We start from the raw sequence: 27,913 nt of genomic DNA, 5'->3' as shown, positions 1-27,913 counted from the left end.
TCCCGAAAATAATGTTCCGTTGGCGGTTTTAAAAGAAAAAAATGGGAAGCTGAACTTCGCACCTTGATGAGCAACCCCGTCGATCTCCTTAGTAGTTTAAATCCTGAGGTTCGTTCGTGTTCGCAGATATGCTCAGAGATATGTATGTGGGTTATTGGAAAAACTTTTTTTTATTCAAACTTTCAGATTGAATTCACGTTACCAGCCATTCATGAGTGGAACGAGGATATCGAGGAGCTTTGAGGACGAATCCGATGATGACAGCGTATCAGAGCAACTGGAGAAAATTAAGCCGACTGAAGCAGTTGAAATTTTCTACAAGGCGTTAATATGGGCTGGTCATGAAGATGTCGATTATATAATTTTCAATTAATATGTAACGAAAACAAGAATAAAATGTGAAAAAATATATTTATTTAGTCTTTTTGGGCATTTCAAAACGTTAACACTTTTGTTACCGTGAACTGCCTTGGTTTGAATTAGTTCACGTTATCGAGCGTGCGCTGCATTTGTAAAATATTTCGCTGACGTACGATTAATATTTATTTAACTCCTTGCGATAAAGAGACCGCTGCTTTTCGCAAATGTGTCTCTAGTGTGCTTAGCCTTTCATTACAACAATAAATTGTTTTATGGGAAAAGCCATGGCACCCTTGTTGCGTAAAGTCTAAAAAGTTGCATTTTAAGAGGTATGCATCTAAGTGTAAATTATCAAGTTGATAAAAAATAATTTCTTTTTATCGAAATACTTAAAAAAATGTGAAGTTTGTTAAAACAAAAGAGCGAAAACCCAAGCTTTAAGTGAAGAAGGGAAGTATCGGTTGAGATCGCCAATTTAGTGAGATGTTTGCGTTGCAAAGTCAAATGTGCTATTAAGCGATTTGTTGACAAAAAATCCCACCATAAGAAATGAAAGAAATGAAGGCCGAAAACTTCTACGCGAGCCTCTTAAGGAGCGTAAAAAATACTCCTCTGCCCGTTCGGCTACGCTGTAGGAAGAAATTGGAGAATCCGTTAGTGCTAGAAAAACTAGAAGAAAGTTTCAGGAAGCAGGTTTAAATGAATGCAAAGCTTGAAAGAAAAAAAAAACAAAAAAATCGTTTAGAATGGGCTCTCCGATACCAACATTTTATGGAAGAACATTAAAGGAATGTTCTGTGATCTGATTAATTAAATTTCGAGGGAGACTAAGGTTCGGTAGTGCAGGTTGATCTGCAAAAAGATCGCACTAAAACTCCTAGAGTCCATTGTGTTGCCAGTGCTATGTATGTGGAGTCAAATATATCATTTTATATAATTCATTATGCACGTCTTCAAGCCGTTCAGCTTTTTATCACCAATATCTTTCAGTGATGAAAAATATGTTGGTCCTAGGCACATTTGCCTACAGAGAGCAGGGCAGTGGCAAAGTACCATAGAAGTTCCAAAGAAGTTCCATTCGCTTCTTTGCATGTGCAGAAGTAGGCTTAGTTTACATCATTTTAAGAAAGACGCTGCAGATGACTTAAGGGTGGAATTTGTGAACAGACTCCACATCTTAGCTTCCAACTCAAGCTTTGAGACATCTCCTTATATATGAATCAGGTGCCTAGGTATATACGGCCATTTTTCCTTCATCCTTTCCTGCTGGGAATTGTACTAAAATTGCGTTCAGAAACCGAGATTGGCTTACAAAAATGCCCATCAGATCATGAATTCCTGTTTTAAATATATGTAAGTGCGAAACCCTGAACTTACACAAGTGGAGGCATTCGCTCATGAAATTAAAAAATATTGCTCATATGCCGACCTGTGTGGCTTTTATTATAAAATACTTTGAAGCAAAATATTTTGAACAAAAATAGTTAAATAATACCACAATGCACTCCAAGAGAAGAATAGCGAAGCACTCAACAAATACTGCACACTTACACACACACAGAAATATATGGCGCAGAACTGCATTTTAATATTTTCGGTGCATTACTTATGGCGCATGTGTGTGCGTGTAGTTGCGCCTGTGTGCAAAAAAGCTTAACAAATATAAAATATTTTGTAACATCCACTCAATGCTAAACCCAGTTTGGTTTTTTTTTATTTAAATATGCACGCATATTTACATACATGCAAACAATTCTTTTGTGCCTGATTTGGTAAAAAATATGGGGGATTTTTGCTTGAAAAATTTATTTGCCAAAGAAAATAATGCAACCTGGGGAGCATCATAGTTCGAAAAAAATCAAAAATAAAAAACAAAAAAAACACTTCGAAGCTTTTAATTTACTTTACTTCGTAAAGTAAAATGTATGTTTTTTTTCCAATGGGAAACCCAATTAAAATATACCTTCAGAAATTTTCTTGCTCCGGTTAAAGTAGTAAAGTTATTAAATAAAAAATTGCGTTGTGAGATTTACCAGTAAAGGCGTGATATGTGCATTAGGCTGGGTGATCTTTTGTTTTCATAACTTTTGGCAGCTCTAGGCTTTCTAAACCAGGGTAAAAGAGTGTAAAATATTATTTGCGGAATTCTTTGACTTAGCCTCTTTTGGGTTCCTGGTCACAGCGACATTGCGGGAAACTGTGAGGCGGATGAGCTGGTCACACAAGGGACATATGACGTGATATCCCCGCGAAAGGATAGAATCGGGATTCCCCTGACTACCTGCCGTCTGCTCCTGGAAAGATGGGCATCGCGCCATCTCAACGAGCGCTGGGCAAGTACACAAACGTGTAAGGTCGCGAAATCCTTCTGGCCACGTGTGAACCGGAGGCGCTCGGACGAGCTTCTGAGGTTGGCAAAATATCAACTCTCTAATCTCGTGGGTTCTCTCACAAGACACAATGCGCTAGGAGTTCATGCTGTGAGACTTGGAATTACCTCAATTCCCTTTTGCGATGAATGTATAGAGGTTGAGGTGGCATCATCTCAGCACCTTCTCCTTAGCTGCCCTGCTCTGGCGGAGCTAAGATCCAGGCATCTTGACTCTTACTTCTTTGCTACGCTTACTGATATAAGGCGTTTTTCAATAGGTGCGCTTCAACTTTTTTCCGATAGGGAGGGCGAACGACGCAATATCTTTTATTTTTCGCTTGTCATTTGTAAACTTCATTAGTATACATTTCATCATGGAACGCGACACACTTGAGCAACGCTTGCAAATCATTGAATTTTATTATAAAAATGCGTGATCTGTTAAGAAAGTTTAAAGTCGAAAAATCATCTTCAGTGATGAAGCTCACTTTTGGCTCAATGGCTTTGTCAACAAGCAAAATATGCGTTACTGGGCAGAAAGCAATCCACACGTGATTCATGAGGCACCGTTGCATCCCGAAAAAATCACTGTTTGGTGCGGTTTACATGCCGGTGGCGTAATTGGCCCATATTTTTTCGTTGACGAGAACGATCGCCACGTTACTGTGAATGGAAATCGATACCGCGACATGATAAACGATTATTTTTGGCCGCAATTCAATGGTATGGACTTAGACGACATGTGGTTTCAACAGGATGGGGCCACAAGCCACACAGCACACGCTACAATTGATTTGTTGAAAAGTAAGTTCGATGAGCGCATTATTTCCAGAAATGGACCGGTCGAATGGCCGCCGCGCTCGTGTGATTTGACGCCTCTAGACTATTTTCTTTAGGGTTATGTGAAGTCATTGGTCTACAGTAACAAGCCGGCGACGATTTGTGAGCTCAGAGCCAATATTGAACGCGAAATTGCTGGAATTTCGGCCGATTTATGCAAAAGAGTGGTCGAAAATTGGGTTCAACGATTGGACTTCGTAAAAAGTGCACGCGGTGGTCATGCAAAAGAAATCGAATTTCACACTTAAATGTATATGTTCAAACTCGATAATAAAAAAAAATTAGTTAAAAAAGTCAAACCGTTTGTGTTTTATTCAAAAAAAAAGTTGATACGCTCTTACTGAAAAACGCTTTAGCTGGCGTTGACATTAAAAATCTGATGAATTTCATTAGCAGCACAAAGCGGTTGACGCAAACGCAGCACAGTCATCGTTCGTAATCCACACACTCTATCATCTCTCTGAAGTACAAGCACCCTGTTCGACGGAATGTAGGAAATTTACTTGTGTAAAAAAAAACGCAAACTATTTCGTCAACTTCCAGATACCCTTCACATAAAACCGAGTCTCTTTACTAACCCAATTAAGTTAAATAATTCTTATTCTTCTTAATTGGAGCGATAACCGCTTACACGATTTCGGCCGAGTTCAACAAAGCGCGCCAGTCGTTTCTTTCTCGTGTTAACCGGCGCCAGTTGGACACACCAAGTGAAGCCAAGTCCTTCTCCACCTGATCTTTCTAACGCAGAGGAGGCCTTCCTCTTCCTCTACAACCACCAGCTGGTACCGCATCGAGTACTTTCAGAGCCGGAGCGTTTGCATCCATTCGGACGACATGACCCAGCCAACGTAGCCGCTGGATCTTTATTCGCTGCGCTATGTCTATGTCGTCGTAAAGCTCATACAGCTCATCGTTTCATCGCCTGCGATATACGCCGTTGTCAACGTGCAAAGGTCCTAAAAAACTTCTGCCGAATCTTTCTCTAAAGCACTCCAAGCGACGCTTCATCGGATGTTGTCATCTTCCACACTTCTGCGCCATACGATAGAGCGAGCATAATGAGAGCCTTGTAGAGTGTTAGTTTTGTTCGTCGAGAGAGGACTTTACTACTCAATTGCCTACTTAGTCCAAAGTAGCACTTGTTGGCAAGAGATATTCTGCGCTGGATTTCAAGGCTGGAAGTTAAGTATTTGTACTAGCCCAAATGCTAACTGGTGTTGAGGTCTAAACTAGGCTAAGCTCAAAGCCATGAGAATCTTAGCGCGACGATGGCAAATTTTGTTGTTTTTATATCCTTATTGACTCCGCTCGGGAGCATAGAGCCTCGTCAAGACTCTTCTATCCTTTACGGTTCCGAGCTGTTATTTTTGCTCTGGCCCCACGTGATCCCGGCATCTGCCAGCTCGCGCAACATCAACCTTCTCCAAATAATCTATAGGCGACCGCGACCACTGCTCCCTTGCGGGTTCTTGTCCAGTGCCTTTCTCGTGTGATCTATCCATTGCCACTTTCTGCATTTATCATTCGTTGATCTCCACAGCGCCTCGTTGCTGATGGTGTTGGACCAGGATATCCTACAGATGATGCGCAGCCAGTTGTTGACGAAAGACTGTAGCCTCTATGTGATGGTGTTAGAGACCGGCCATGCATCACTTCCGTACAACAATTCCTAACTTGAGCTTAATATTTGTAGTTTAGCGCGCCAGGAGATTTGTGAACTCCTCCGTACTCGCTCGTCCGCAATCGCTCGAACGCCGCTCTTGCTTTGCTTAGCTTACAGTTGACATCTTCATCTGCTTCGCTGTCTGTCGTGATAGTGCAACCGAGGTAGCAAAAGCTTTCGACAAATTTCACCGGGCGCCTGGTAGAGGGGACAAAAATTTACATGCATCGGTGAATTGGAAGTTTACATCTGAATTTTATTTTAGGAGTGCTTAAAGTTTTCACCCTTATGGTAAATCGGCATATGAAATTATGTGACTCTTGCACTTTAGATACATGAAGTGTTCAGCAGTTCTGTGCAAAAGCAAAGTGGAATATTTCTGTGGAACATTTGGAATTTCTTACTCCTCCCTAGATAGGTCTTTTTTTGTCTATTTTGTGCGAAATGGCAAAAAAAACTCATAGCAAAGAGATATACAGGGTTAAAATTTATCATAAAAATAATTCTAATAAAATTATAGTATAAGATTGCTAGCAAAGTCAGTGCAAGACTGCGAAAATATATATTATTGTTATTGGAAAAATTGCTTTCGCCAAATTCAAATAATTATTCTTCCACTTACCTTGGAAAATAGAGCCGCACAATTTCGCCCGTTCGCCCTTTGATGTGATAGCTACACGACGTATTCGGTGGATACCAATGGGCAATACTCAAAAATATACCCTCACTAGCGCTGCTATCCTTCAACGAATCCGAGCTGAGTAACCAATCGCAAATGCCATGTTTAATGCCTGCCGTCTCGACATGACCGGGCCAATTGCCAACATTGAAGTGGAACCCAGTATTGAGCAGTGGGCCCGCGGGAGAGGTAACGAACTCGACGTACATGAATTGTGAAGTGCCTGTAATCGGAAGAAGTAGAAAAAAAGTCATTAACTAAGCGAAAGTGATAAAGACAAGAAGCGAGGCAGCGACCGAGGAAGAAGGAGGTGTAAGTAAAAAGTTGCATGAACCCAGAGCTAAACTGCAAAATGTGTCTGCCCGTGCCTCAGCTTGTGGTGGGAAATTAGAAATTTGCAATTCTATTTCAGTATGATCCATGTGCTTGTGTGTGTGTGTGTGTATGTGTGCCTACGAGTGCGTGCACAGCCTGTAGCTGCTGAGCAAAATATTGCAACTGCGTGCGCGTAAATTTATAAATATTAATTGCATTAACCGCACAATAACCGAGCCAAGCGATGGCCATTGCCTAGTGCCACGAGCAGGTTAACCTCGGCATTTGTGGCGGAGACTAGTGTCTAATGGCGTGGATGGTTGGTTAGAGTGGTTGTTGGTGGTTGGAGCAGTTGCATTTACCATTAGTGAAATTGCAGTTGTTGATTTTGCTTGATAATGTTCTTTTTGTTGTTAGTCGTGAGCCCAACATGAACGGCCATTTAAATTGGCATAACTGGCAATGTTTTATAATTGCGTTTCACCAATAAAAACAAAATTGTATTGCGCTGTTAAAACGAGCTTTGCTGGCAACAACAAAGAGCGCTTGCTTGTGGCGTATTCAATTTAAAAGAGAAGTGCTTCTTTAAGGGGTGTATGAAACTTTTTCCAAAGTTCTGATATTTCTTGCTTATTCCCACAGCTTCAGTTAAAAAGCACTTCCTCATCTGCCGCCTACGCCGGTCTGAAACTAAAAACGCCTTCCTTCACTAATGAAACGGCCAGTTAGGGCATAAAAGGTGTTAAGGTCGAAGTGAAAGCCAGTATACACGCGCTCATTGGAGGCAATGTATGTTGCATAAAAAACAAAATTGAAACACATGAAAATATTTTTCTTATAATAGGAGAATATTTTTTTCCATCTTAATGGAAAAGTAATAATAAATACGTGAATTTGTGAAAAGTGAATTCTCCTACAAACCTTTACAAATCTGGTCACGTGAATGACGCGTTCAAATGTTTCATTTGCATTAAGAAAACTTAAAAATCATATACTAGACATTTTAAATAAAATAAAAACAAAAAAAAAAAAATATAAAAATTGCTAATTAATAATTTTTTCCATAACTGGAATATTTTTGAGCTCCCGAACTTCAGTCCAAATCTGACATATTTTCGTCTTCATCATTTCGACATTAAGTATCTGTTCCTGCCACCTACTAAATATATTTGTATAAGTGCTAAATCCTTTACTTATGATTGAGTCGAATTACAATATTCAAATACACAAAATTTACAACAATAAAAAGTATCCCCTTTTAATAAACCTTTAACTACGCCACTGCCTCTAGTACACCCATTTGACGCTAAAGATAGAAAATATTGCCGATTGTTGCACTTTTACGCTAGGAAAAAGCGTATGCAACAACAATACACCAACAGTAACACCAAGAACATGATACGGCACACACATACGCGTATACAAAAGCCATAATTAGACTATAGAGTAGTTGCAGTCGAGCTTAGCGCTTCCCTGCCCCTTAGTTATCCACAGCAAAAGCCATAACAACAACAACAACTATGCCAATATGTGTTTGTAGCAGCACACCAGTCATTTATTATGCAATTTGGGCATTCACTTACACACAAGCACACATATCTGAAACATCTGCCGTTACTTGCCGCGTCAACACCAGCGCCATATTCATTCTCATCAACGCAACAAAATGCCAATTTCATGTCGTATATGCAACATTTTGCCTGCCACGTGATTGTGATGGCTCTACCAGTGGCATTGTTATAGTAACAATGATTGCTACTTGCACACGTATGTGTATATGCACACATACATACATGCGCATTCATACCCTTTTAACAAAATTTCAGAAACTACTGTATTTGGTAAAATTAAGAAAGAAAGAAATAAAAAATAAAAATTAATCGATTTCATTTCGAGTTCCTTTTGAAAGAATTGAGAATGTGGCGTAATGTTTTTTTTGGTTACTCCTGTAGAAAGGAAAATTCAGAGAGAGAAACGATTATTGCGTTTTATGTTCATCTACTCCGTTGTTTCGGCAAGAACCGAATATTTCACAGGTGTTGAGTTATAAAAAAAAAAACAAATTGGGACTCGGCCTATTTGCAACAGTTTCTGCATATAAATTTTGCTGCAATTTTTAAGAGAGCAAGAGTTAAAGGTTTTGCTGTTGAGCAAAGAGTGATTTCTGTAACTTTTTATGCATATCCGAAATCATATTTATTAAAAATCCGTAAACAACCAAAATTTTGAATTACGAAACTAAAAACGGAATCGTTTATGGAATCCAGTCGCAAAATAAAATTTCACGCATTGAAGTATGAAACAAAAATCTATATTGAATTCCAAGCCAATTTTGGAAGTGAGCTCCAAAACCTTCTTTAAGTTTTTGTATAAAATGGCATTTTGAGTCCAGATAAAGAAATTACATTCAAAATCCTGCTTCCTAAACTGAACACTGAAATGATTTTCGCAATTTTTTTAATAATCCACACTCGACCACCAAACGGATGGTACGAATGCTGGACAGACGAATCCACTGAACTAAAAGTTATCCAAATATGTTATTGTAAACGAAATTTTTCTAAATAAACGAAGAAATGAACTATAAAAGAACTATTATAATTTTTTATTACTTAATCAAGTCTAAAATTCTTTGAGAGATAGAAGCTACAAATATTTTAAACGACATCGATTTTCAAAAGCCTTTTCGGATTTTTCAATGTTATCGAAATCAAGTCCCAAGATCATTTTCAGATTTTTTTTTGATCCCACATAATTTTCAAAATGAGACAAATATATTTGAAATATAAAAAATAAAGGGTGGTTAAATTTTAAGGGCTGATATTGAATGTGAACCACACCTAAACGTCAACATTTTTTCTGCTTTTCATTTGACATTTTTCAATTTCAGACTAACTCAATTTGAACCATGGAAAGATACATAATCGAGCTAGGCGTTAAAGTTATTCAGGCTTATTATGAAAACGGGCGTTCAAATCAGAATGCATATCGCGCACTTCGTGAAGAAAATCATCTTCAGTGATGAGGCACATTTTCACCTCAGTGGATTCGTCAATAAGCAGAATTGCCGCGTTTGGGCAAAGGATAATCCAAGAGTGACTGCCGAAAAACCAATGGACTCACAAAGAGTGACTGTTTGGTGCGGCGGTATCATTGGGCCGTATTTTTTCCAAAATACAAGGCAGTTACTGTGAATAGTGTTCGCTATCGTGAGATGATAACGAACTTTTTATGGCCCGAATTGGAAGATATTGATGTGGACGATATGTGGTTTCAACAGGACGGTGCCACTTGTCACACAGCTAACGAAACAATGGCCCTTTTGCGCGAAAAATTTGATGACCGAATAATCTCACGTCAATTGGACGCCAAGATCATGTGATTTGACACCGCTGGATTTCTTTCTTTGGGGTTACTTGAAAAAAAGGTGTACGCCGATAGGCCAACAACAATTCAAGAGCTAAAGGATGAGATAATTCGGCACATTACATTACATGGCATAGAACCTCAATTATACTTCAGTGTCATCGAAAATTTGGACCATCGAATGGAGCTGTGCTGCTGAGGCCGCGGCGGCCATTTGGCCAATATTTTATTTTCTGCGTAATTGAGCCATACCAGTATTATCATAATAAGGAGAAATAACAATAATTTCATACAAAAATTGTATTTTACTCCAAATCAACACCGGCCCTTGAAACTTAGCCACCCTTTATAAGAAATAAATAAATTAATAGTCTAGAAATATTGTATCGAACTTGAAAGTCAAATATTAAAAACTTTATTTAATCTAGTCCAGAATGTTTTAGGAAGTTGAGTTCCAAAGTTATTTTCAGATTTTTCTTTGAAATCGATTTTCAAAAATATATCGATAAAAAAAATATTAACTGTTCATTATTTAAATAAGTTCAGAATTTTTTTATGTAACTGGTTTTCGAAATGAGATCGATGAAGATTTTCAGAATTTTTCATGAATTCAGTTTCATTATCGGATCGATAACAAAAGCACGCTCTAAAGACTTCACTTAATTAGGTTCAAAATTGGTTAAGAAATCGAGTTTCGACATCATTGTTAAGTGTTTTTATAAAACCGATTTACGAATTGAAATCGATAAAAGAAATCACTGACTTAATTTGATGCAGGATTGAAATTAAATAATTTTCAGAATTTTTTGTGAAACTAATTTTCAAAAGGAAATAAAATAACAATAAAAATAAATTAAGCAAGCCGAACTAAGAGTTTTAATGGGACAGATACCTGTAAATGGCCATATTTTCCCTGATTTTCATTAAAATTATTTAAAATGGAGAAGTCAATATATTTTTTTCAAAATTGGCATACAGTTTATTTTTACATTAAAATAATATAATTTTTTTTTTTATTTTAATCATTGAAAATGGCGGATGTACACTCAATTCTTCCAGGAAGGTCGCAGCGGGGCTTCTCGATCGGCGGGCATTGTAGCATCGGTGTCAGTGAGCTGAATACAAGAAACCCAAAAATTGTTTTCTTTATTAATGTCAAAATTTCTATATGAATTAAAAAAAATGGGGGGAAAAATTGGCTTAAAAAAAATTGAATTTTGGGATGAATTTTCCTACTATATTCAAAAACTTTTAAATTCACATAGAAAGTAATATCATAAAAAGATCGGTCAATAACTTTTCGAGTTATCGTGTACGCCAATTTAAAAAATATCGTTTTGAGAAAAACGCGTCTAAAGTTTGAATACAACGTTACTATACCTCTCCCAGCGCTCGAACGCAAAGAATGGAGTCGTCACGGTTGACGATCGATAATATAAGAAATATTTAAATTTACGTTCTAAAATTGTTTTTAGATATTTTTAAAGTATTATATTAACATTTCATGAAAACAAAAACAATTTTTTTTTCGAAATTTTACAGGTATCTGTTCCCTGAAGCACAAAATGTTTACTAGAAAATATTCAAAAGTAATAGCGATATGCCTTTTGGGAAATTTTAATCGGAATTTGTTACAAAGAAGAAAATTTAGTTACTTATTTTTAGATATTATTGAAAATTAGTTTTGGAAATCAACTTTCGAAATTTTTATTATTTTATTTTTATTGACTTCATTGTTTATTGCTTTTGTTAATTTACTTTAACTTATTTTGAAACAATATTAATATAATTCAATCGTAAAATAAATACAATAAATAAAACTCTCTGAAATGGCTTATTGATATCTTTTTATTATCTAAATCGTTCAAAAATCGAAGAACTAAATTTTATGAAATTTTCTTTAAAATTTGAAAATTTTTTGAAATTGTGCCAAGAAATTATAAGAAAATCGTATTAAACATTGAAAGCAGCGCTCGAAATTGATTACAAGGTTTGATTTCGAAAGCATTTCTAATTTCGAAAAGATTTCTAAATTAAATAATGAAATTATGGTCGGACTAAAAGAGTTTCGAAATAAATTTCCAATCAATGCAATCAGAAAATAAAGCGGGAACCCCTTATGGAATTGCCTCAAAACTGCATTGCAAATATTTTCGGAACTCTGTAGGAGATCGAGTTACGCAACCGAATTTTACAATAAGATTCTAATAGCATTTTGTTAAAAAAGCTGGTTTTGTTTGAATTTTTACTGAGAGTTTCTTTGGAATTGGTATCAAAAGTCAGGTTGATCTCTTTTCAAAATTTGAATTTCATAAATTTTCCAAATATTTTTTCTCTCACTTTGTGGGAAACTGAAAATTGGCACTGAAACTGAGATTGGCACAATTGGTTGCTCATTAATTTGTTCGATCGCTGTTGTGCCAATCCTAAATCCAGCATTTGCTCATAGCTGCCGTCACTTTTCGGTTGCTCTGGCTGTCCGAAATGAGGTCCCTCAAGCTTTCAAGCCATTGAGTGATTCAGTCGTTCATTTCGTTCACTCATAGCCAAATTCATTCATTTATTCATTCAGCCATGCATTCATTCATTTCGACGTTGAAATGACGCGACCAGCCGAATGGATTTTAATTTCATTATTCGCTTTTGCTATGCCTAGCTACCCCTCTACCTCTGTATTGCGTCATTCCAACCATCCCCTTGGTTCTTAATTTACTTTGTGCTTTTGCCTTTTCATGCATTTTAAGTTCACTGCTGATTGTCTTGCTACCCCGTCTCCTCTTTTTTGCTCACTTGCCTATTAGCCGGTATGTTGTTGGGGGATTGTGCAGGCTGATGGTTGTTATTTTGCATTTTCCATTTCGTAACTGCCATTTACCAAATTTTGAAATTTAGTTTGATATGCGTACATATGCATTTGCGTTCGGTATGTTTGTATGTATTTGGGCTAAGTTGCGTAATTGAAGTATTGTATTGTGATGTACTTTACAGTGGAAACTATGTTTTATAAAAAGCATTATTGGTATTGACTTTATACAGAGACACAAGCAGTGCGATATTTGCAAAGTTTTGACTAATTATTTATTCTCCTTTAATTTTATTTTTTTAGTTTTGTACGTTCAGTTTCGTCCATGTAAAAAGCAACTTCGGACATCTATATATATAAAAAGAAGTTACATTTCATTGGTAATCTTATAACTCAAGAACGGGCTCACCTATCCAAACCAAATTTTTAGGCTTTGTTTGGACTATTCAGTAGATGGTTTGTGTTTTGAAATTTTAAGAATCGGATACCAAGGTCTCGAGAAATAGGCCAAAACGTGAACCCGGGTAACTCTAGGATGTGTTTGTACAATATGGGCAGCAAATGGGAGCTGTTGATGATTGCTATAGTATAGAGTATTTTTAATGCCCCTCCGTAACTAGGGTCTCAAGATATAGACCAAAACGTGGACCTGGATAACCCTAGGATGTGTTTGAACCACATGAGTATCCATTGTAAGTTGTTGATAAATGCTAATGAAAAGAGGACTTTTCTTTTCGCTGGGCAACTAAGGACTCCAGATATAGACCAATTGGGAACTCGCAAAACTGCACACCCAGAATTTTTCTGAAAATATTAATTAAAACAATTTTGAATTTTTGACTTTTTGAAATTTTATATAAAGTTTGAAAGTTTGAACGATTTTCGATTGCCCGTTCGCATGCCTGTTTCGGCCTCCAATGCTCGATTAAGCCTCGTTGTTCCCGTTCTCGTAAAAAGGCTCTTTTGAAGCCATGGTTTACCCCGCAGAAAGGTTCGGTACCAATGTAGAGAATGTTTACGCTCTCTTTCGCTAAAGTGTCTGCAATTTCATTTCCTGCGTGCCCTTCATGTCCCGGTACCCACATCAGGGTAACAAGGTTTCTTGATGATCGAATTTTAAAATATTCCCAGACCAACCTTGATTTAAATGGGAAGCTATATAGCGATTTTAGAGCTGCTTGAGTGTGAGAGAAAATATTGATATTGACATAACGCGTGCCCTTCGAAGGCATTCCCTGGCACATAGATCTAAGGCGCGCACCTCCGCCTGAAAAATGGAAGTCGTTTGTTCTATTGCGATTGCCTTCTGACAATTTCAATCCCGGCACTGCCGTCTTCCATTGAGCATCCATCCGTGAACCACACCTATGTGCCCTGTTTTAAAGATATTTCATTGTTTTTCCACGCTGCGCGATCACTAATGACCACCTTGAAATTACTAATGGTGGTTTTTGTAGTAGTATGACCTATATTTTTAGAGAAAGTAACATATAAAAAAGAAAAAACACAAATGAACTTAAAGTTGAAACAACTTCATTCGTTGTTAAATAAAAATTCGAAATTATCAATAAACAACAAAGTTCTTATATTAAGGGTGGTTAAATTTTAAGGGCCGATGTTGAATGCAAACCACTCCTAGACATCAGGCTTTTTTCTGCATTTCATTTGATATTTTTCAATTTCAGACTAACTCACTATGGAAAGATACATAATCGAGCAACGCGTTAAAGTTATTCAAGCTTATTATGAAAACGGGCGTTCAAATCAAAATGCATATCGCGCACTTCGTGATTTGTTCGGTAAATTTAATCGTCCAAACGTGCGTACAATCGGGAAAATTGTCCAAAAGTTTGAGCAAATTGGGTCTGTAGGAGATGTAAAAACACCAGTGCATGCTCGTACAGGTCGTACAGCAGAAAATATTGCTGCTGTTCGCGATAGTGTGGTTGGAGAACCGTCCACCTCAACTCGTCGTCGTGCCCAACAATTGCACCTCTCACGCTCGTCGTTGATGAATTTAAAGCGTCGTCAATGGTCAGAATGATGGCAGGAAATGGCATCAGTGAATGACCAATTTTCGAAGAAACTCATCTTCAGTGATGAGGGACATTTTCACCTCAGTGGATTCGTCAATAAGCAGAATTGCCGCATTTGGGCGAATGATAATCCAAGAGTGATTGCCGAAAACCAATGCACCCACAAAGAGTGACTGTTTGGTGCGGTTTATGGGCCGGCGGCATCATTGGGCCGTATTTTTTCCAAAATGAGGACGGTCAGGCAGTTACTGTGAATAGTGTTCGCTATCGTGAGATGATAACGAACTTTTTATGGCCCGAATTGGGAGATATGGATGTGGACGGTTTATGGTTTCGACAGAACGGTGCCACTTGTCACACAGCTAACGAAACAACGGCTTTTTTGCGCGAAAAATTTGATGGCCGAATAAACTCACGTCGCGGCGATGTCAATTGGCCGCCAAGATCATGTGATTTGACCCCGTTGGACTTCTTTCTTTGGGGTTATTTGAAAGAAAAGGTGTACGTAGATAAGCCAGCAACAATTCAAGAGCTAAAGGATGAGATAATTCGGCACATTAACGGCATAGACCTCAATTATGCCTCAGCGTCGTCGAAAATTTGGACCATCAGATGGAGGTGTGCCGCCGAGGCCACGGCGGCCATTTTGCCAATATTTTGTTCCAAGAGAAATGACAATTATTTCCTAAAAAAATTGTATTTTATTTTATATTTTTATATATATATATTTTTATAAAAAGAACACCAAAAAAGAAGTCAACACTTTGCCAAGATCGCAGTGCTATAATTGCGATCCTCTTGAAGCGATATTTTGCTTGGCTGCTGCGTTCAGCATAGATTGCAGCTTAGAGAAGTAGTACTTTTCGGGTGACTTTTGAAGAAATAAGGCACTCCATGGTTGGCTTCATCAAATTTTCACACTTTTTATTTAGAATTTTAGAAATCCAAGTCTTAAAACTTTGCGCAAATTAAACAAAATTCACTAAATTTGCATCAATATTTAAGAAGTTTAAGTTTTAACAAAATTTTAGAAAAATTTATGGTATGCAGTTATACAGCCCATTAAATTCTTTTCTAACAAAGTGTAAGTTTGAAGTGGCTAAAACATCTCTTTGATTTTAGTCAATTTTTTTATGCCGGTTACATGGACAAAACAACGAATGTTCCAGTGTTTTTTTATATGAAAGGAAACTCTCAACACCGTCAACAAAAAAAAAAATGTACAAAAATCAGCTCGAATTTTAAGCCACTTGAAACTTGCGCTTTATTATTACAAAATTCAAGGGGCTATAAAACAGCATACCCCATTTTTTTCTAAAAATTCTAATTTGAAATTCTGATGAAAATTTCTTGAACTTTTTTATAATTTGCACAAAGCTTAAGACTTCGACTTGTATGGTTTTTGTAGGAGAACGAACAGTATTTTGATGAAAGAATTATTAAACAAAATAAAATATTGGAATTTGTCAATGCTTATTATTTAGTTAGCTGCGATATGTATCCCAATGTTGTTTCGATATAAATGTAAATTATAAAAAAATATGATTTTTTCCTCAAATGTTGCTCTTAAATATTCTTATGAAATTATTTAAGTAACAAAATGTTTCAGCTAGGCATTTCAAATCAATTTTTAAGTCGTGCAAAGGAAAAATTCCTCCAAGTTTCATACCAGCAAACTGTCGTTTTTATTTAATTTATTTTTATGTCCACACATTTCCTACAGTTTTCAATAAGAAACAACAGCACAAAAACTCAAAAGAAAAAAGTACTCACCAATAATACTAAACGGAAATTTGCCCAGCCCACAAAATTTGCCAATAAGTGGTGAATGCTCATCGCGGCCATCGTAGACGGCAAGCCAATCGTAGGGGCAGTGCTCCTTGCCGGAACCAATTGGCCGTATGGGACAGGTCATGACGTTTTCGCACCTGCAAAGAAAGAAAGAAGAAGAAAGCAAACACTAAATTACAAGTGGCCAAATACAAAAAAATGTATACATATATGTATGTGTATAAGTGTACAGTATAATAAAAATGTGAGAAAAGTAGGCGTTTGCTGGCACATTAAATATGCAAGCGCTACAATCAGGCGAAATGCGCCGAAAAATGCCAAAAGCAGTTAAGGCAATTGGAGGCAAATAGTTGCTGTGGGTATGCATATTTATGTATGCGCTTGTTGCAAATTGGAAGACACGTTTTCGCGAACTGTGGATTACAGATTCGAGTATAGCGATTGGGTGGTATAAGAACCACTGAGGAGAATTTTCTAAGTTACCTAGGCAGTTTTAAAGTAGCTGGATTTTGTGTAGAAAACTCACGAAAGAATCCTTTTTTGACCTCTTAAATGGAAATAGTAGCAATTCTGAGTAGGACTGTTAAGGGAACACAGATCCTTTGGGTGCCGTAGGACCAGCTAAGACACGTCGAGAACTCAGTATTGTAGACAGCACGATAATCGTTTTAAACATGGGCATGGATGTACACGAAAAGTAATAGCTAATAACACTAGTTTACAGCCAAATAAGCCCCAGAATCAGAGTATTGAATTCTTGTCCTAAATCGGTCGCTGAGTTCCAAAATTTACATAACCTTTTTCGGCAGACCAAAAGTTTCTAATATCTAAAGAACTCGGAAATCAAAACAAACGAAATATCAAGTCAAATATTACAATATTTAATTTTTTTCCCTCTGTGCGAGTTAAATTTTTCCTAAAAATTAAAAATTTCAAGATGTCTGCAGAATACAATAAAAAATATAAAGGGTGGTTAAGTTTCAAGTTAATTTTGAATAAAATACAATTTTTTTAAGAAATTATTGTCATTGCTCTATATAATGATAATATTGGTATTGTTAATTACGCACGGAATAAAATATCGGCGGCACACCTCCATCCGATGGTCAAAATTTTCGAAGACACTGAGGCATAATTGAGGTTCTATGCCATTAGCTCTTGAATTGTTCCTGGCTTATTGACGTACACTTTTTCTTTCAAATAACCCCAAAGAAAGAAGTCCAACGGTGTCGTTGACGTTTAGGCGTGGTTCACATTCCACATTGGCCCTTGAAATTTAACCACCCTTTACTTTTTTTCGTACAAAAACTATGAAAGTTTATATTGCAAAAAATATTAAAGAAAACGACTTTCGCACAACAACTTTTTTATACATTTCTGAAAATAACTTATCGACAAAAAATTGTATGATACAAATGAAAAAATTAGTTTAAGGAAAACTGAAATACATTTTTTTCATTGAAGCGGACAACACAAAATCGATTTTTTTAATACCCTTAGTTGGTTTTCCTGGCTAGATTAGATTAGATTAGATATGTGGCGGATTTGGCAAGTCCAAGCACTCAGTTAGGAAAACCTTCATACTACACCCAGATAGATTACGGTGGAAGGAATAGAGAGGCAGGATAGATACAATATGGATGGTAAGACGGGCAAATTGGTTGGAGATCACTCTTGTACGAATCTTTTGGATTCATTGATGAATCTTAAGAAATCCGCAAGAGGAAGAGTAAGAACTTTCCTGGTAACAAATTATTTTAGACTTAGGAAGTAACAGCAAGAGCAGCGCTGTGGGCTTAAGAGAAAATTCGATAGATTGGTGACGTACCGGAAGTTTTTGTAGGCGCATGAGAACTATTGATATCGATAACTATGGTTTGACAGCTGAAAATGGAAAACTGTTTTAACATTTCTGAGCAGTAAAGTTTGGCAAGTCATCATTAAACGTTTAATGTTAGAACTTTGAAAAAAAAAAAAAAATATCGGTCTAACGGTTAGACGCGATAGAAGTGAAACCTTCCGTAAAACAAACTGAGAGAGAATGAGACGAAAGCAGCATTAGGAGCGGGATAATTATAGGTTCATTATAATATTGCTATAAAGTTCATATTTTATTTTCTTCATTTTATTATTATTCATCCTCAATGTTTTCAATTTCAACAAATGATACGAGTGGCTTATGATAGCTAAAATACGATACAAGTGCTTTGGTTTCGATGTTGTCAACATATCTTTGAAATACCGCGTCAATTGTTGTTTAGTTTTATTTTCTTTTTGTTTTTTTTTCTGTCGAAATTCACGACACTTTTCTGCATTATTTTTCGGCATAATTGCGGTAAATATTTAAAAATGAAAATATTTACGAATATAAAAATACGGACGCAATACAGCACACGCGGTTGCTATTATGAGCGTCGTAACGCGTATAATACACAGACGTACTAACATACACGCAAACATTCGTAGGACGCTTGGTTTGAATTTTTTATACATACATATGTATGTATGCTGTACTATGGCCTAGCTTATGTACGTACATACATATTTGTGTTCTGAACTTCCAGCAAAACAATGCTTATTAATATACACATATGCATCTACATACAACCGCACACACAGGCCACTCACTTTATTCCTGTAAATGCGTATGTCGTCCAAAGCTAAAATTCTATGCCTAGCGACTACAAGAACAAAATGCATTAATAGGCGCAGGCGTAGCGGCCATCATCCTAGTTGCCATAGCGCTGAACAGTCGCGGCGGCGCCGAACAGTTTCAACTATTGTACTGTGCAACAAAAACTCATCATCAAAAAATTGATTTATAAATTCGAGCTCATAGTTCTAAGAGCAAGTACTTTCATCCATATGCTAATTTCTCGACAATTCGAAAATAGTCAATATTGGAATATTTCGCGTAGAATTATTTGCCAATATTCAATTTTTGTCAAGTCGAGTGCCCGCGGCTCCGTAAATATGTTTGCACCCATATATGTATGTAAATATATGTTTCTAAATGCTCGACAACCGCAGCTGCCTGTTCAAGGTTACTGTACATTAGGCCGGGTCGATTTGTGGGAAGGCAAAAAAATCGCCCATTGCTCTGTGAAAATCATATTCTAGGGATCAGAATAAGAAATTTTGCCGAAGGAACCATACCTCTAAAACGATTTCTGATGTCCCCCAATATGGGTCGAACTTTTTAGTTTCTTTTCTATAACTCACATTCATTCATTTACATATGTACTGACTAAATAAATTTCTTAAGAGCAAAAATAGATAATATTATAAATAAATAAAAATAAAGAAAAAACATAGCCATTTAGCTGATTTTTTCATGTAAAGGCCAAAAATGGTGATATTTTGAAATTGGGGGACATCAGAATTCGTTTTAGAGGTATGGTTCCTTCGGCAAAGTTTCTTATTTTGATCCCTAGAATACGATTTTCATAGAGCAATGAGCGATTTTTAAATCGACCCGCCCTACTGTACATGCAATGCTGTGCCTATGAATGTGCGCTGTGCCTATGAATGCGCGCTGGATTTCTTGAGAAATTTTACCGTATGTTTTGCTGTGGCGAGGCACATATGTACATACACACAACATATATACATATATCCGCATATATACATACATATATAAATTCACAAATTTAAATTTGCTTATGCCATCCTTCTGTGTGCCTGGTAATGAAACATTTTCTATACATACATATACATATATACGTATATCTTTTTTCTTCTTCTTTTTGGTGTCGCTTTTCCGTTTCATCGAGTCTCAAATCACTCCCAACGATTCTAAAGAAGTTTTCACTTCAAAAAACCAATCTCATCGGCCCTTTTTTCTATCGAAATACAGATTGAGCTGCCGTTACGATCAATGGTGAGCATTATCGAGCCACGTTGACTGACTTTTTTATTCCGTAGAATTTATTAGGTAGACATCGATGACATTTGGTTCCAAAAAAACAGCGCAACGTTGTACAACGCGTAACGCATGGAAGCCAATACAAGGGCTGTCACTCCAGCAGCATTCACCAAACAGTTACGCTTATGTTGTTACAACAACAAACTACGTTCAAACAAAAAAAAAACACAAAAAAACCGAAATTGCCTTGTAAAATACTTCACATTCTCTGCCGTTCGGAGGCGGCATTAAATTATAGATCTCCCCACTTGTGGAAAATCCTGAAGAAATGCACCACAAATAGGAGAAACAATTCGGTTAAACAACAAAATAGGGTTTAAGGCTGAGCTTACCAGGAATGTGCGCCTAAGACTTTTTTTGGCAAACCCGTAAGTGATTTGGAGCGGCTTTTAACTTGGTTTTGGAAAATTGGTTGGACAAGACGGTCGTATGAGATATTAGTCGGTGCTAGTAGTGCGCTTACGGACCGACGCATCGTAGTCCCTTACCGGAGCCCCTAGAGAATACAATATTGAGCAAAACTTATGCTGAAAACAGTGACCGACGTACGCAATCCCTTACCGCAGTCCCAAAACTGAGCAAAACTCATCCCGTGGGGAACAACTGCGTTATTTTAGTTACATATTTACACAATAAATCGGTTTGTGTGTATATGTGTTTGGTTGTATCGGCACAATGTTGCCATTGATATGTTTGCTTACACACTTTTTCACACTTCCGTGTTATCAGTTACAATTTTTCTTTATTTAATAAACCAAAGCCAAAAACCAACAAATGCAAATAGTTCATTTATCTATAATTAACATTATTCAACAGTGTTTTTAAGTTATTTTAATACAAATTATAATTTTTCTAAGTTTATTTTGTGAATGATTTCGAAATATACTGTTTGGCAACACTGTGTGGTGAGAGAGCAATCAGCTGATACGATTCTACGAAATTTTCCAAAATCCTACTATAAAATCTACGATACTACGATGCGGAAAGGGTGGTAGTTTCTCATTTACATGGGGCTCTCATTAATTTTACCGTAACAGCTGAAACGATCTTGCTGTGTTTGATATTGTATTATTTCATAAAAAAAAAATCTCGCTTTTTCACAAATTCGATTTTTTTTATTTATTTCACTTATTTATTTATGTTTGTTATATTTTGAATTTATTTATTTACTCATGTTGTTATATTGTGAGTTCCTCCTTTTATCCATCTAAATGAAATATAGGCGCATTTCTCACTCCTCACACCCTCCTTCATTCTACACTTTTTTTCGATTCAAAAGCACGAACACCTTTCAATTAGTCATAATCAGTAGCTGTCACCAATAATTAGCCACCGTTAAAAAATACGAAACCCAAATATATGGATAATATTCTTATACGCGCTCACGCATGCAAACACAAAAACAAAAGCAAACATTTCATGGTAGAGTGTTGATTAAAAAATCTCTGCATATTTCAATTTGGATTAAAATAATCGACCGGAGGGCGAATTACTGACTACTCTTTGTGTGTCACACCTTGCGCTCGCCCATAACTTTTTATGTACAATCAGAATCACTGCTGCATAGTTTGTTGTTGATGTTGTTGTTTTTGTCGCCAACAACTGGCTACTTTTATGATTAATTAACAACGGAAAAAGATAATTTTTGCTATTATAAATCATAATGATTGGACAGACGATGGTAAAATCACAAACTGAAATGAGAACAAAGGTACTGTAGCGCCGCTTTGCGAGCGAAAGCAATGAGGGGAAGCGAACACTCGAGGGAGGGGAGGGTAAAATGGCAGCAGTAACCGGAATATCATAGCACAAATAATCAATGGGAAAATGAATGAGTTCAGAAATAATATTATGAATTTACACAATGCCAATTTACTTAAGTGCACACATACATACATATGTGAGTGTGTGTGTTTATAAACGTGTACGGCGGTAAGGGAAAATTTATAGTTGTAGTTGGGCGGGTAAATGGAGTAATGTGCTAGGAGTTGGTAATAAATAATATTGTATAAAAAATCAAAAACATTTAGCGCGAAAATTGGCGCTTGTATGTGTGCATACAGCTGACAAAATGTCGACTGCTTTAGATGAGTGTGCAAGTGCGCAGCACAAGGGCTGCTCGAATGAAGGTTGCGGTCTGTATAGTAAGATTTCAAGATTTGTCAAAAATTATGGATAGATTTCAACCCAAGGTAGGTAGTGAAAAGTGTGAAGCACATTTTTGACATAAAAACCTGCTTATAAAAACTTATTTGAACTTTACAGTTGGCATTAAAGTGCAGAGCCATTCAATTGTGTGAAGGAAAAAGATGGTTTCTAACATCACATAGATTTGTGATAATAGAAATGAGAAATAGATGTCGCCATAAAGCAAGTAGCAGGTAACAGAAACACTCTAAATCCTTTTTTCATACCACAATCTGTCCATAAGAGCATCCGCGCCCCCCATCTTACTGAGGCCTCCATTATACTAAAAGTATGATGGATGTCAACACCTCAGGTTTAGAATGTGAAACATGAAAGATAGATGTCGCTTCTAAGCACATTTCTGGCAAAAAAAGTCTTCGTAAAAAATCCATGCTCTCTTTAAAATTGATACTAAAATGTAAAGCCCATCAATTGGAAAATACAAGTAAAATGATTTCTAACACTTCAGGCTTGAGATACTAAAAATGGGAAACAGATGTCGCCACAAAGCAAGTAACAGAAGGAGTTTTGATTATTTTTTATTCTTTTAAATTTCTTCTTCTTCTTGATTGGGCCGATGATAACCGGCAAAATTATATTTTAAATTTATCAAAACCTAATAAAAACCATCCGAACCTCGCATCTTACTAAGAAAAAAATATGATGAATACATAAGATTTTGGATATGAAACATGAAAGATAAACGTCACCCCAAAGCAGGTAGTGGAAAACTTCTGAGCACATTTTTAGCATCTAAAGTCCCTTATAAATACATTCGAACTTCCAAATTGGCACTATAAGGTAAGTTGTTGTATAAAAGTAAGATGGGATGTCCGGAATGAGAAAAAAATGCAGACTCATCCGATTATACCAAAAAGATTTGATAGATTGAAAAATCTCAAATTAGGTGTATCAGAATGAGAAATTCGTGTTGGCTTATTACCGGTAGTGGAATACTATATCAGATCATATTTCTGACATGAACATTTTCTTACAGCCAATTGCATCTGAAGAGTAAGCAAAACCCCCTTCGCAATGGCTGAGTTACTATTTCTGGTCTAAGTAGTCATCTTATCTTTGATATCCTGATAACTATATAACCCATGAGGAGTCCAACACCTCAGACTTGTGATACGAAAAATTAAAGATAGAAGTTACCCACAAGCCGACAGAAGTTACCTCCCGACCTTGGAATCGACGCTAACAATTCGGGCTTGGAGTATCAAATATGAAATATAGATGTCGCCTGAAAGCAGGTAGTGGAAAAACTCTGAATCCATTTCTGATATGAATAATTTTTTATAAAAACATCCAGTTGTACAAGAAAAGTAAGGGTGAGTCCTATCACAATGTAAGCATTTTTAATTATTATTCTCATGAGTCCTTTTATGCTTGAGGGCCACCATATAACCTATGAAGGAGTCCAACATCTCAGACTTCAGATATCAAAAATGAAAGATAGATGCCGCCTGAAAGCAGGTAGTGCCAAATCGCAAAACACTTCCAATTCGGCCACCAAAACCTTCTTATAAAAATCATCCAAGCCTCCTATACCTACATCAAACTATAGAGCGATCTGAAAAAGGCAGTTTGCTCATCGCATACTGTATGATAAACGCGGCCCAAAACTGACACCTACGTGAATATCATTATTATTAGCTAAATTTGTGCATATTATTGTTGTTGTATATACTTGTAGTTGTAATCTCTTTACGTGCATGTAGTAGTGTGCGCAGCGAACCCTGGCAAGTCATCAATTATGTCCTCGGAAAGTTGTGAAAACTTTGCCACATCATTGTCGGCATCAATAACTGGTGCAACAACAACGCGAGAGAATTGGAAGAGCTGCAAGGGAGAGGAGGGATGAGTGTGTAGAGGAGTACGGTTGGCTAGCAATTGCTGTTATAACTTTTTTCTTATCAGAAGGCATTGATCGGATAGCTTCGTTTGAACCGGGGCAGCAAATGAAAGTACGCAAATTATTTTTCACGCTAAATATTTTTGTATTCTATTTTTGTGCGCTTCTTTTATCACACGCCAGTTTAGAATTTAAAGAGAAACTTTTTATGTGCGTTAATTACGTCGAATTCTGTGTTAATGTGAAATTAATTTGTGTCGAATTATCAGCTAAATTATGGTTGACTGCTGTGTGAAAAAATTAGATAATAAATTTCGGAAATTTAGAAATTTAGAACATTTAGACATTTTTTAAATTTGCTCTTTTCTATTCCTCGCAGAGGAACAATTATTAAAACTTATTTAAAATAAAAGAAAGTATTTTTTAAGAAATTTATACAGATATAAATCTTTACGTGAAATCAATAAGTAGACTCGAAATGCCTTGGAAGCTTTTACTGGCCAGCGGCAGAATTTGTTTCTTTCTTTCAGGCACGAAAAGCGATGTTGCGTGAAGTAGCGGAGATTATCGGCATTCGATTTTTTCACACTCTTTTAAAAAGCTTAAGCTTTGAGGATCCTGAACAAAATCGGAGACTGGTGCATGAGACAAGGTCTTTCCGTTCATCTGAACAAAACAACCATAGTCTTGTCTTATGAAAAAACGTAAATTGGATGGACTCAATCTTCCAACACTGAAAGGTGTGACACTTGGTCTTTCCGGTGAAGTTAAATATCTAGGAGTAATTTTGGATAAGAAGCTGACTTGGGAGACACACGTTTCACTGAAGGTGAATCGCGCATTAAGGATTTTTCAGCAATGGCGCAGAGCCTTTGGTAAAATCTGGGGGTCTGAAACCTGCTGTGGTGCTATGGATATACACAGCACTTATCAGACCAATCATCACTTACGCCTCTGTGGTCTGGTGGTGACGGAGCATGGTTAAGTCCTCAATCCGACAACTATACAAGCTGCACCTCTGATGAAGCCCTAAATGCTATGCTTGATTTGCTCCCCCTGGATCTTAAGACATAACAGGAAGCAATAAAAGCAATATGTAGACTCCATAAATATGGTTTCTGTCACGAAGACGGACCTTCGGGATACAGAGAAATCCTTTAGATGCTATCTGAGCAGTATCCACTGTTTTTGGCACCTAAAGACGACCGGGTATCAGGTTTCAGTTTGCAAGAAAATTTGATGTCAGATTTCCATTGCATGAGCAATGGAGCAATCCAGAATGCATTCACGAAGATTTGACGGATATTTTCTTTACCGATGGGTCCAAGCATGAAATAGGGTCTGGAACCGGATGTTGCTTAAACGATAGTAATAAGTATCACTATGCTATGGGAGAAACGGCAACCGCTTTTCAAATGGAAGTTTTTGTCATCCTGAAAATAGCCGAATGGATAACCGAGAGGAGATGGAGCGGGAATCAGATTGGAGTTTTCAGTGACAGTCAGGCTGCACTGAAGGCCTTGGAGAACACGAATCGAACCTCAAAGATTGTTCAAGGCTGTAAGAAGAAGCTTAATTCTGTCGCAAGACAGAACAGTCTTGTATTTATATGGCTTCCAGGACACTCCAGTGTTCAAGGAAACGAAATTGCCGATGAATTGGGCAACCGTGGATCAGCGGTTCCCCCCCCCCAACGGCCGAGCCAATAATCGGAATCAGTTCCACAGGAATCATGAATTGGATCAGCGATTATGTAGGCAATCTACATAGAGAGCGATGGCCCGGTCTAGAACGCTGCAGAACTGCAAAGTGTTTTGTGACAAGTCCGAACAGAAAACTGTCAAACTTTCTACTAAAACTTAGAAGGAAATACGTTCGGTTGATGGTCGGTATCATTACAGGACACAACCCATGGGGTCAGCCTATGACCACCATGGGAATCATGGAAACCCAGTGTGTCTGTCGTGGTTGGAGGAGGCGGATAGCAGTGAGTACTTTCTCTGTGAGTGTCCTGGCTTCGTGAGAATGAGTAATATTCGTTCTCTAAAACTGGAGGATATTTACAGACTTGCCAAAGAATCTGGAAAATTCTCATAGGACTAACTATCTGTATCTCTGTCTCTATTCTTTCCTATCTCTTTCTCTGATACTTTTCTCCTACCCTCCTTGACTATCTACCCTTTTTCCAGAGCTTTAAATACAATGGACTTTTTAGCCTGAGTGTTTTAGGAGCCACCAAATCTCCTGGCGCTCCTTGGCTCGACCTTTTCAAATTTCAATTTTCAAGGTATGCTTAATATATAAATTTACCGAAATATTTTATTGAAAATTTTCAAGGATATTTAAGGAAACATTTTTCAAACGACTTTATTGTACTATATTTATTTTGGCGAAAAGTAAGTAATATTTTTGTTAATAACTGGATATATTCTCTTTCATTTGATATCCATTTCAATATCATTGAGTGGGTACAAGTATTTAAAACGAGTTTTTGAAAATATAGTCCTTTGAAATTTCAAAAAATCAATTAGATGACCAAATGAAAAACTGAGTATGCAGCATTACTATGTCTAATCTATTGCACCACCAACATATGAAAATTTTTCGAGATACCTTTTATTACATCTCAGTTTTAATTATTTTCAAAAACGAAATTAAAATTTTCAGTAAATAAAGCATGTCAAATGCTGAGGCCATCACCGCAACAGATACCTACCTTGAAGACGTCAAGCAAATTTTTTTTTTTTTGAAATATTCAAATGTTGGAGGACTGCTGGATTAAAAGCATTTTTCAGAAATAACCTGAGTTGCAGAATGAAAAGGACGTTCAGAAAAAAATTGCTACCTTTCTTTCCAGATTCTATACTTTTCATTTCATATTTATAAATTTTGCAAAAATATAAGTATCTGGCAGGTCTTTCGTAAGCGATATATTTATTTTGTATTTTGGCGCTAGAAAGAGAAAAAAACATTGGCTGAGTTTTTTTTTTAGCATTTTTTCTCATTTTCTTTCAATTTGTTATTTTTTCGTTTCACCCCTTCATTTACATTTCTCTATTTTATATTCGACCGAAAGCAATTAAGCAAACATATCACTTTTCTTCTAACCACAAGAGAGCACCCCTTTCACAGTGCCCTCAACCAGCATGTGATTTGTTTTTATTTTTTGTTTTGAGACCGCACAGCTGCAATAACAATATTTTAGCAGTTTGAATTCACTTAAAAAACAAAACCTCGTCGTCACCTTTCAAACATTCCTTTCAAATCTCTTCTTTGCATTTCTGTTGGCGAACCATAAAAATTCAGCGAAATTTACATAAAACATTGAGAAATGCGAATATACATAAATGTGTATGCGTATGTGTATGTATGTGTGTGATATATAACACAACTAAAAATGAAAATAAAAATAAATAAACGCAAAAGGCATTGAAAAAATAATGCTTTCAAGAAGTGAAAGAATATAGAAGAAAATAAAAAAAATATACAAAAATTTACTACTTTATGAGAAGCATTAAGCACAAAGCAAAAAAGAACACAAACGACCGAAATAACTGAAAAGAAATGACGCTGCAAAGATATTTGCATACCGGCCACACGCTTTGTGTATTTTAATTGGCGCACGTTCAACAATTTGCTGGGGGAAAAAAAAGAATAATAAATAAATCAAAAAGAATGCCCTACATGCAATGCAAGTCGAGCGTTGCTGCTTGTACCCT

At 36.7% G+C, this 27,913-nt stretch overlaps 1 protein-coding gene across 1 annotated transcript in view; it reads right to left on the bottom strand.

The window, feature by feature from the left end:
• The window catches only part of LOC128867214 (uncharacterized), a 160,537-nt gene that overhangs the window by 24,444 nt on the left and 108,180 nt on the right, over positions 1 to 27,913 (bottom strand). Inside the window, exons 6-7 of the mRNA XM_054108314.1 lie at positions 16,207 to 16,361; positions 5,857 to 6,136 (exon numbers count right to left, since the gene is read on the bottom strand). Of these exons, the coding sequence (XP_053964289.1) occupies positions 5,857 to 6,136; positions 16,207 to 16,361 (435 nt within the window). The remainder of the gene's footprint in view (positions 1 to 5,856; positions 6,137 to 16,206; positions 16,362 to 27,913) is intronic.

Source organism: Anastrepha ludens, chromosome 6 (assembly GCF_028408465.1).
Source record: "Anastrepha ludens isolate Willacy chromosome 6, idAnaLude1.1, whole genome shotgun sequence".
Classification (NCBI taxonomy): domain Eukaryota; kingdom Metazoa; phylum Arthropoda; class Insecta; order Diptera; family Tephritidae; genus Anastrepha; species Anastrepha ludens.
This window is presented reverse-complemented; position numbering and strand designations above follow the sequence as displayed.